This window comes from Cnephaeus nilssonii (genome assembly GCF_951640355.1).
Source record: "Cnephaeus nilssonii genome assembly, chromosome: 19".
In the NCBI taxonomy this organism is placed as follows: domain Eukaryota; kingdom Metazoa; phylum Chordata; class Mammalia; order Chiroptera; family Vespertilionidae; genus Cnephaeus; species Cnephaeus nilssonii.
Window position 1 is genome coordinate 40008238 of NC_137090.1, and position 9883 is coordinate 40018120.

At 58.3% G+C, this 9883-nt stretch overlaps 2 protein-coding genes across 2 annotated transcripts; both read left to right on the forward strand.

Moving 5' to 3' along the window:
- The first annotated feature begins 630 nt into the window (after positions 1-630).
- TMEM102 (transmembrane protein 102) lies at positions 631-6834 on the forward strand. Its single transcript, XM_079798128.1, has 5 exons — positions 631-743; positions 912-1241; positions 1324-4389; positions 6506-6616; positions 6815-6834. The coding sequence occupies exons 2-3, from the start codon at positions 1028-1030 to the stop codon at positions 2685-2687; spliced, it is 1578 nt and encodes a 525-aa protein (XP_079654254.1). The 5' UTR covers positions 631-743; positions 912-1027; the 3' UTR covers positions 2688-4389; positions 6506-6616; positions 6815-6834.
- FGF11 (fibroblast growth factor 11) lies at positions 4584-9826 on the forward strand. The gene is made up of 5 exons (XM_079798131.1): positions 4584-4885; positions 6506-6616; positions 6815-6918; positions 7474-7672; positions 7942-9826. The coding sequence occupies exons 1-5, from the start codon at positions 4693-4695 to the stop codon at positions 8010-8012; spliced, it is 678 nt and encodes a 225-aa protein (XP_079654257.1). The 5' UTR covers positions 4584-4692; the 3' UTR covers positions 8013-9826.
- The last annotated feature ends 57 nt before the right edge of the window (positions 9827-9883 follow it).

The window sequence follows — 9883 nt, forward strand, 5'->3', positions numbered from 1 at the left end:
TGTTTTTCCCCATCACCACACATGTGTAAGTGAGGTGGGTATCATTAATATGTCCCTTCCCTGAGTCAGATGTCCATTTCTGGGTCACCACCTGTGTGTTCCTGCCTAACACTACTTCCTCCGCCTCCAAGGGGAGTTCCTTTCTAACCCCTCTCTGGCTCAGCTCTGACCTTGGTCTCGTCTCCAAAATGAAGTTATAATTACATGGAAGGACCCTTCTAGATCTAAATGACCAGGGCTCCTCTACTCACATGGGCTATACATAGAGGCCCCTATTTCTCCCCAGGCCCCGAGATATGTCCATCGTTATTGTTTGCTATTCAGATATGTCCTATTACCCTTCTGCTCCAACTCCAAGGAATGTTTGTGTGGGGCTGACCTGGGCTTGGAAAGAAACAGCACAGTTTATCTCCATAGAAACTACAACTTCAACCAGGCACTTCAGAGGAACAGTAAAGGGTGTGGGGGCGTAGCCTCATCGCTCTTGGTAACGCGGAACACAAACTGCAACTCCCAGGACAGCGCGAGATCTGAAAAAGCGAAAGGCGTGTGGACAGAGGCGGGGCCGGGCCCCAACCACCTGCACAGCTTCTAGAAAGGGGCGAGGCTGGAACTTCAGGGCGTGGCCTCGCGGGCGGCAGGAAGAAGTTACCTGTCGGATTGTTCTAGCCATTCTCTTCCCAACTCGGGCAGTTACCCCTGAGAGGGAAGCCGCAGACCTTAAGCCTTTTCCGAAGAAAGAGGTAAGGGGAGGTAGGCAGGGACGGCGGAGGGCTATCCCATTCCGAAGGCGGGCTTGAGTAGGTGAACCGGTCCATGGGGGCGGGGGCCAGAATATGAGAAAGGGCAAGGACAGGGGAGGTCTTTATTTGTTCATTTTCAAGACTAAACTCACAGCCCTTTATCTGCAGACCCATGGGCGCACTTGTCTGAGGCACTCGGCCTTGGAAAGAGAAGAGCGGAGGTGACTTTTTTGGCCGGTCTAGGCTTCCTCTCGGCTGTGTTTTTCCCTAAACAATAGAGCCATATGGCTTCCGCGGTCTGGGGGAGTGCCCCCTGGTGGGGCCCGCCGCCCCCAGCCCCAGCCCGCCCGCTCACCGACATCGATTTCTGCTCTGGAGCGCAGCTCCAGGAACTAACCCAGCTCATCCAGGAACTAGGAGTGCAGGAGAGCTGGAGAGACGGGCCCAAGACGGGACCAGACCTCCTCCGGGCCAAGGACTTTGTGTTTTCTTTACTAGGTAAGAACCCTCCCCGGCTCCAGAAGCTCGCCGCTCAGCCCCGCCCCGGAGTTGCGTATCACAATCCCTTCTCTTCCCGTAGGTCTGGTTCACCGCCGAGACCCCCGTTTTCCTCCCCAAGCAGAGCTCTTGCTGCTTCGTGGCGGGATTCGCGAGGGCTCTGTGGATCTGGGGCCTTCGCCCCTGGGCCCCTATGCCCGGGGACCTCACTACGACGCCGGCTTCACGCTACTGGTGCCAGTGTTTTCTCTGGATGGCCCTGGGCAGGAGTTGCAACTGGACACGGAGTCCTATTCTGCCTGGCTCTGCCTCCCAGAATTGATGCACGGAACCTCGGTGCGAAAGGCGTGGCAGGACTGCCTGGGACCCCCAGTCCCGGGAGGACGTGAATCGGTCCACCGAACCGAAAGCGAGCAAGGTCCCAAGGATCAGCAAAGCTCCGTGGACCAACCGCACGGTGACGTCACCGAGCTTGACCTGCACGTGTCTTTGGACAAATCACCTAGTCACCGTTCGGGGCCCGAGCCGCCTCGGCCAGACGTAGCCGACCTTGGCTTTCCCGCACCCCTGAACAAGCTGAATGGTGACGTCACCAAAGCAACCGCGGAGAGTCCCGCACCGCCGCCGTCGGAGGCTCCGGAGGCGTGGCCCACATTGTGCCCTGCCAAGGTGGCTGCGTGGTTCTTTGCTGTGCTGGCTGAGGTCGCCGAGTCCCTGATCCCGGTCCCTGGTGCCCCGCTCTTGGTCCACGCAGCCCGCCACGCGGGATTCACCACCATCCTCCTGGCTACTCCGGGGCCCCCACGCCGCCTCCTGCTTTTCGACCTGATCCCCGTGGTGTCCGTGAATGGCTGGCCCGAGGGGGCTCGGAGCCACTCGTGGGCCGGCCCGCTGGCCTCCGAGTCGTCCTCCTTCTACCTGGTGCCGGGCGGGGACCGAGAGCGGCCGGGCGCTTCCGGCTGGCAGCTGTGCTTCGCCCGCCAGGAGCTGGCGCTCAAGGCGCTCGTACCCGCTCCGCTGCTGCAGGCGCACGCCGCTGCCCAGGCGCTGTTGCGCCCGCTGGTGGCCGGGACCCGGGCCGCGGCGCCCTACCTCCTGCGGACGTTGCTCTACTGGGCTTGCGAGCGACTGCCGGCGCTCTATCTGGCGCGGCCGGAGAACGCCGGCGCCTGCTGCCTGGGGCTGCTGGATGAGCTGAGCCGGGCGCTCGAGGCCGGGACTCTGCCCCACTATTTTCTGAGCGGCCGAAAGCTCTGGGCAGGGGACGGCGCGGCTGCGCTGCTGATGGCGCTGGCCCGGCTTCGTGCGGACCCTGCCCGGGCCCTGTGCGCCACGGTGGAGGAGGCCAAGACTGCGCGCAAGGGGGGCGGCTTAGCTGGTGTGGGAGGCGGGGCCCATGAGGGACTCCTACCAGCGTGGAAAGGCCCTCACTTGGGAGACACTTAGCACCCTGGACCCAAAATTCCGTTCTAGAAGGCATCCTTGCGGTTCCTTCCCATCATTCCACTCGCCTCGCGCTCCATCCCGGGTAAAGGTCTTTCCAGTCTGGCTTCTCGGCTCTCCAAATCTGTGGCCAGCATCCCTCGTGCCCCAGTACAGCCTCCGGCAACTATCTGCCCCCGATTCTTACGGTCTTTTAGGAGTCTACAGGAGGGTGGGGAGAGGCCGGAGGGGGAGGACATATTTCCTGACAAAACATGGAAAGGAGAGCGGTATGGAGATCAGAGACAGACTAATTTGTTTCACACAAAGGCAATCATATTAAGGAGGCCGGATTTCGCCCCAGGCTAGACCTCGACTCCCCCCCCCCCCCCCCAATCTCTTCAGTTATTGCCCCCACTTTCCTCATTCAGTTCTGTCCTCCCATCCTGGGCCTTAGGGTTCCTTCACTCTCTGGGTATTCACCCTTCCATTGATCTTAAGCCCAATCCCCCCCCCCCCCTCCAGGGTTCCATTCAGTGGAGTCACCTTGGTTCCTCCTCCTCTGAACCCCGAGATGTGTGGCCTTGCCTCAGCTCCCCCTGCCTCTAAGACCATCCCACTCCCTGCCTCTAAGGAACCCCAGGGTTCCTCCGGCCCAACTTAACCCCCCTTTCCTGGCGTCTCCGCCCCCTGCCCCGCCCCCAGGCTGGCTCTGGGAGACGCGGGAGCTGCGGTTGCCGCGGCCGCCTGAGCTTCCCACTGTCGCCGCTGCTACTGCTGCCACCTCTACCGCCGCGCTTGGTCCAGCCGCCGGGCCCAGTGCTCCGATTTTACCGGACCAGGGCGCTCTGCGAGACACCTTCACTCTTTGGGGGGCTCCGGGCGCCTAGCCAGGCGTGGAGGGAAGCTCCGTTTGCGGGGGACAGGGAGGGAGGAGCCTGGAACCCGGGCCAGCACCATTCGTCGCGAGATCTACAAGACAGGACAGGTTGAGGGGCGTCCGGGGAGAAGGGGGTTGCTATAGGTAGTCCCGGGAGGAGGAGGAAGCCCCGTGGCAGCGGTGCGCTCAGATTTGTAGGGGACCTGTTCACATTTGGGAACTGGTGACCTGGGTGCACGCCTCTCTTGGGGGGCTGGTTGGATTGGAGGGCGTGGGATCTAAACAGCACCAGCTGTTCCTGAGGAAATTGAGGGGCGGTCCGAGAAAAACACCACCAAAACGGATGCTCCTTATCTCCAGGCTGACAGAGGGCCCTCCAGACAACTACCAGGAAGGGTGGGTTTGGAGGTGACTTCAAACATAGTGCAGGGTAACAAGGTGAGGAAAAGGGCTCAGCAGTTTGAACCCTGAGCCACTAGAAATGGGGGTGACTTGGTGAAAAAAAAGAGGTATTGTCTAGAGACGGAGTCTGATAACCCGTTCTCACGGAACAGGAACAGCCTGGATATTCCAAGACATAGTTTGGGGGGATTTCAGTGGGGAAAAGTGGGGGATCCTCTTCACTTAGAGGGTGGCAAAGACACCGAAGTTGGATTCTTCCCTGACATTTGGCAGTGCCCCAGCAGGGGTGGGGTGCGTTCATATTCCCAAAGCTAAGGATCCACATCCTTCAGATTATAAAGGTGGGTTTGGCAGGAGTACAGGGGCCCTGAAATTGGGTGGAAGATGCCCGGGGATGTTGGAACCACATATCGGAAATTGTGACGGTTTTGACTTTGGGATAGGGTAAGTGGGGGCAGAGATACTGGGGAGCAGGGGAGGGGCTAATTTTCTGTAGGGGGCGAAAGTCCGGGGTGGGGTCACCTGAGGTACAGAGGCTTCCGGATCCAGTGGAGCTAGCAGGGGCCCCGAGGGTGAGAGCTGACGCTGGGGGGGGGGGGGTGCTGAGGCTTAGCCCTAAGGTCCTGTGGGTGGGGCGGTGAGTCGGGAAAGAGCGTCAAGAGCATGCCGTGGTGAGCGGGCTTCTCTGGGGGAGCCCAGCGCGCTCCCAGCGCCTGCTGGTTTGGGGGTGTCTCCTCCCGGGGCGCCATGGCGGCGCTGGCCAGTAGCCTGATCCGGCAGAAGCGGGAGGTCCGCGAGCCCGGGGGCAGCCGGCCGGTGTCGGCGCAGCGGCGCGTGTGTCCCCGCGGCACCAAGTCCCTTTGCCAGAAGCAGCTCCTCATCCTGCTGTCCAAGGTGCGCCTGTGCGGGGGGCGGCCCGCGCGGCTGGACCGTGGCCCCGGTGAGTGGCTGGGGCGGGGTCTCCGGGACTGGGGTCTCTCTGCCCGGGAGGTGGAGATGAGGGGCTCTGAAGAATGGAGCCCGGCTGAGGGAGGCTCCCGGGAAGTGAAAAGGGGTGAGCCACAAAGTCTCTGCCAGTCTATGCCTCAGTTTCCCTCCTCTTTTGCCCGTAACCCCGAGTCTCCTTGCTTTTGAGGGCAAGGGGAAGGCTTGAGGGGCTAAGTCTGGCGCCCCAAGCCTCGTGGCTCCTGCTCTTCCCCCACCCCACTCCCCACCCCCACAGCCCTTCGCCTACGTGCAGGCTCTCGCGATTCTTTCCATCCACAGCCGAGGGGCCTGGGGGCTCCGGACGCCTGGGTCACCCCGGGAGTTTCTGCGGCTCCGGCGGCCCCGCCCCCACCCCGCTCCCCCGCTCCTCCACTTCTTGGCTCGGTTCCTCTTGGCCGAGCCTGCCTGGCCCAGCGCCAATCTCCCCAGCTCTCCCCTGGGTGTCCTTGCAGCTACCTCGCCAAACCGCCCCTCTGCGCGCCCTCCTCCCTTGACCTGAGCTTCAAGAGAGGAGCTGGGTTCCCCCCACTACCCTCCACGAGACTCCGAGATCGGGCCCCACGAGCTCAGGGGACCCTCTGCTGCGAGGAGCTCAGACACAGTACCAGGCTGGTGGGAGACCCGCACGCAGACTGGGGGTCGTACCACCTACGAGGGGGTACACGGAAGTCGGCCGAGAGCAAGCGACCGGCGTGGAGAGTTGTGCGGGTTAGCGTGTGGTCCCCGTCCAGGTGCCACAGGCAGGGAGTCCCTCTGGCCCTGCTCCCGCCCGCTCCCAGCTCCGATAGGGTGAGCCCCCTCGTACCCTCCTCCCTCCCCCCCCCCCCGCCGCCGCCGGCCCGCCGCAGTGGTACGGTCCGCAGCCCACCCTTTGAGTGGGACCCAGCCGCCACGTGACTCAACCTGGCTCACCACCTCCCCGCCCCTCCCCCCATTTCCTAGGTTTGGTCCCGAACGTCCCCCACCCCAGGCGGGTTACCTGGCTGAAGGGGAAAGGCTGAGCCTCAGGGAGACCTGGGCCCCCGAGCCAGCGGACTGACAGGTACAGACAGTGGGTCAGTGTCAGACTGGCCGGCGCTGGGCCAAGGCGAGGCCCGTGCCAAGGGAGCAGCAGCAGCAGCAGGTGCTGAGTCAGCGTCAGGCCCAGACCCACCTCCACTCTTGAGGGGGCGCCCCTACCCTCTGGTCACCTTGCTGCCCCCCACATCCGCAAACACAATGTCACTTCAGCAGCCCTGCCTGTCTCCCTCTGCTTTTTGATGTATCTCTCCCCTTCCTCCTCTCTTCCTCTACCCCGCTTCTGGTTGAGCTGTAGAGTAGGAATTAATCCATTTCAATAAATTTCAATAAATTAAACTGAAAGCTGGTGGTTAGAGGAAGCAGAAGGAACCCACACCTCAGCATCCTCAGGAATCCAAGAGAGGCATTTCATGGGGGGTCAGAAAGTTGGGGCCCCAGTACTCTATTCCTTCCCTCCACTCTCCCTTCTTTTTTCTCCTCTGATCCCACCGAGTGTAGGAATGTTTTTGGGAACAGAGATGTCATTTTTAAAGATTAATGTCTCTTTCTCTAGAGCCTCAACTTAAAGGCATCGTCACCAAACTGTTCTGCCGCCAGGGTTTCTACCTCCAGGCAAATCCCGACGGGAGCATCCAGGGAACCCCAGAGGACACCAGCTCTTTCAGTGAGAGGGGAAGCCGGCCCGGGGTGGGAAGGGGGATAGTGGGGCTAGGAGACGAGGGCAATCCCATTCCTGCTTGAGTTTCTGTTGTTTTCAGTCTGCCTCTTTGACTCCCAAGGGAGGAAGTGAAGCTAGGATTGGGGGGAGCTCAGATGGGGGTTCAAGGCCTGGGGTACTGATTCCCCCTCTCTCCATCCCCAGCCCACTTTAATCTGATCCCCGTGGGGCTCCGTGTGGTTACCATCCAGAGTGCCAAGCTGGGTCACTACATGGCCATGAATGCCGAGGGGCTGCTCTACAGCTCGGTGAGACGACGAGGCTGAGTGGCTTGGGGTTTGGAGAGTCCCCAGCTACAACTTTCTCAACTACAGCTCTTTTACAGTCAGGACTCCCTCTCACTCCAGCGCTTGCTGGTGTCCTGTCATTACTGCCCACTCCAGGGCATCTCTAGGGTCCCTCTAATCCTACTCTCACATAGCCCTCCAGATACCCCCAGGCTTCTTGAATGTCCAACTCTTTCAGCCTTTTAGGGCCCCTATTTCTCATCCTACCCCTTCCAGGCTTCATTATTACTCACTGCCCCAGAGTCATTCAGGATAGGGAATGGTCAGGGGCTGCGAGTAGGGGGGAGAGAAGGTATCTTCTCATTCCAGAGTCTAGTTCCTAACCCTCAGGGGCCTACCAGACTCTTCCTTGTCCCTTCTTTCTCCCACTTCCCACATGGATCAGAAGGTGGCCCTCCCAGCCTGAAATGTATGGGTTATATTTTGGCTTGTTCTTCCCAGGGCTCCCTTCTGTCCAGTGATGTGTCTCTTTGTCTCTTTGTCTGTGTGTGCCTTCCTGGGTCTTTCTCTCCTCAGCAACATTTCACAGCTGAGTGTCGCTTTAAGGAGTGTGTCTTTGAGAATTACTACGTCCTGTACGCCTCTGCTCTCTACCGTCAGTGCCGTTCTGGCCGGGCCTGGTACCTAGGCTTGGACAAAGAGGGCCGAGTCATGAAGGGAAATCGAGTCAAGAAGACCAAGGCAGCTGCCCACTTTGTGCCCAAGCTCCTGGAGGGTGAGTATGGACTGGAGAAAATGGGGGCCACATGGGAGGGTATTGACCTTGACATGGACATTTAGTGACATGCATCTCAGGGGCTACAAGTGTGAGGAGGACCAAGCCAGGGAGGCTTTGGCCTTTGGGGGCTTGGGGAGTTCTCCTCCTATGGGGTTGGGGTTCTCAGAGGATGAATATAGGGGAAGGGAGCCCTTTCAGCGCTCTGATTCTGCCTAGGTCTCTCTGTGCCTAATTCTCCTTCCTGCTCCCCTCTCTCCCTTTCACAGTGGCCATGTACCGGGAGCCTTCTCTCCACAGTGTCCCTGAGACTTCTCCTTCCAGCCCCCCTGCCCCCTGAAATGTAGACCCTGGACTGGACACTCCTGCACTTGCACCGGTCTAGCCACCGCCACGGCCTGTCTCCCAGCCCTGCTCCTGGACCTGCTCTCACCCCAGCTGCCATACTCATACCCTGAGCAGCCAGGTCCCACCAGGTGCTCTTCCCCGAGGGAGCCTAGGAGCCGCTGGAACCCTTAGACGCTTGGGCCTGAGAGGTGGATGTTTGAAAATGGTCCTGGCTGATCACTTCTTTCCTTCCACACTTACACCCCCCGCAAAGCCTTTTCCTAAGATGGCACTGGGGGTTTCCAGACAGAGAACAGGACTCAAATACTCCCCTCCCCAGGCTCAGCCAGTTCCTGGAGCCCTTTTCATGGCCTCTGAGCCATAGATTTATAGACCTACTGGAGCTCAGGATTAGTGTCCTGTCCCTACTCCACCTTCTGCCTTGTTCTGAACAGGTTCTGCGACACCAGGCACCTCAGCCAGGGCCATTTCTGCACTAAGGCTCTGTGCTGGATCCACCAGGCTTCCTCAACCCAGACAGACCCCGGGTTTCCAAGTAGAGAGAGGCAGGATGTGAGCCCTGTCCAGCTCTTGGCCTTGGCCTGAATTGGGGCCAGTCTCAGATTACTACAGGTTTAACTTTTTTTTATCCCAGAGACACCCAATACTAGAGCATGGTGTTCTAGACACATATGGAGCCATACTTCCTTCTGAATCTCAGCTCTAGAATATAGACCACGACTCTCCACCCTTCCCTCCAGGATGGAACTGGGGCCTATGCAGCCATATTATTACTCTAGAGTAAGTTCTAGACCCATCCTCCCAACTTCTCTAGTGATACCTATTAAGGATGAGTTCTGGAAAGGACCCAGCTATTATTCAAAAAGAACTAAGTCCTGGATGAATTAAGAACTACTTCTTGTTTTACTTAGGTAATTTTCTAAAAATCATACTCTTCCTCCTAGAGAATGCTAACCTTATTTTTACATGCAGTTTAATTCAGCTGGGTCCAGGAAAAGAAATCTGAAGAAGGGCTGAGGAGTTTTAGAAGGAATCCATGGCTCATTGCGGGGGAGCTAGGATGGGGAAGGGGTCAAAATCATGACATAATTGGACCTGTGCCTGGGTTTGGGGAACATGAACACTTAGCTACCTCAGCAAGAATTCCTTCCAGATCCCCTCTAAAGCTGAGGTCTTTAGGGTAATGGGTCTAAAATAAAAAGAACAAATATGACATAGACCTTACAGTATACAGATGATGTGTTGTAGAATTGTGCACCTGAGACCTGTATAATTTTGTTAACTAGTGTCACCCCAATAATAATAAAAAACATTATATAGACTTCGCCATCCCAGTGAAGATACCCCAATTCAGCAATAAATCCCACCACTCTCCCCTAAGTCGGGCCAAGGAGGGTGAGGGCCTCTCTTGGGTTCCAGACCTCATATAACCCCAGAGCTTCTAACGGAATAGAACTTGCTTTACTTTACAGCTTATAACCTCAGCTGTGTTTTAGGTACCTAAAAAGGGCCTGACTAGATTCTTCTGAAAAAAAAAAAAAAACACACACACACACACAAAAACACGGAGAGCTAGGGGCAGGCCTGGAAAAGATCAGGAACCTACCAGTGAACTAGGAGGTGGGCTCTGGGCAGGGGAGACTGAGGAGGCCTAAAGGGAGGGCGGGAGAGGCAGGGCACTTTCCCTCAGGCTCTTTCTACTTCTAGCTTGTTGCTAGAGGGGTTGATGCTTCCCTCGCCCACATAGACCCCGCCCAGGCCCCACCCGTGTCCTGGCTCTGCTCCCAGGGGACCAGGTTCCACTCCCTGCATTCTCACATAAAGAAGATTTATACAAGGGATGTGTTGTCTGTTGTCAGTGAG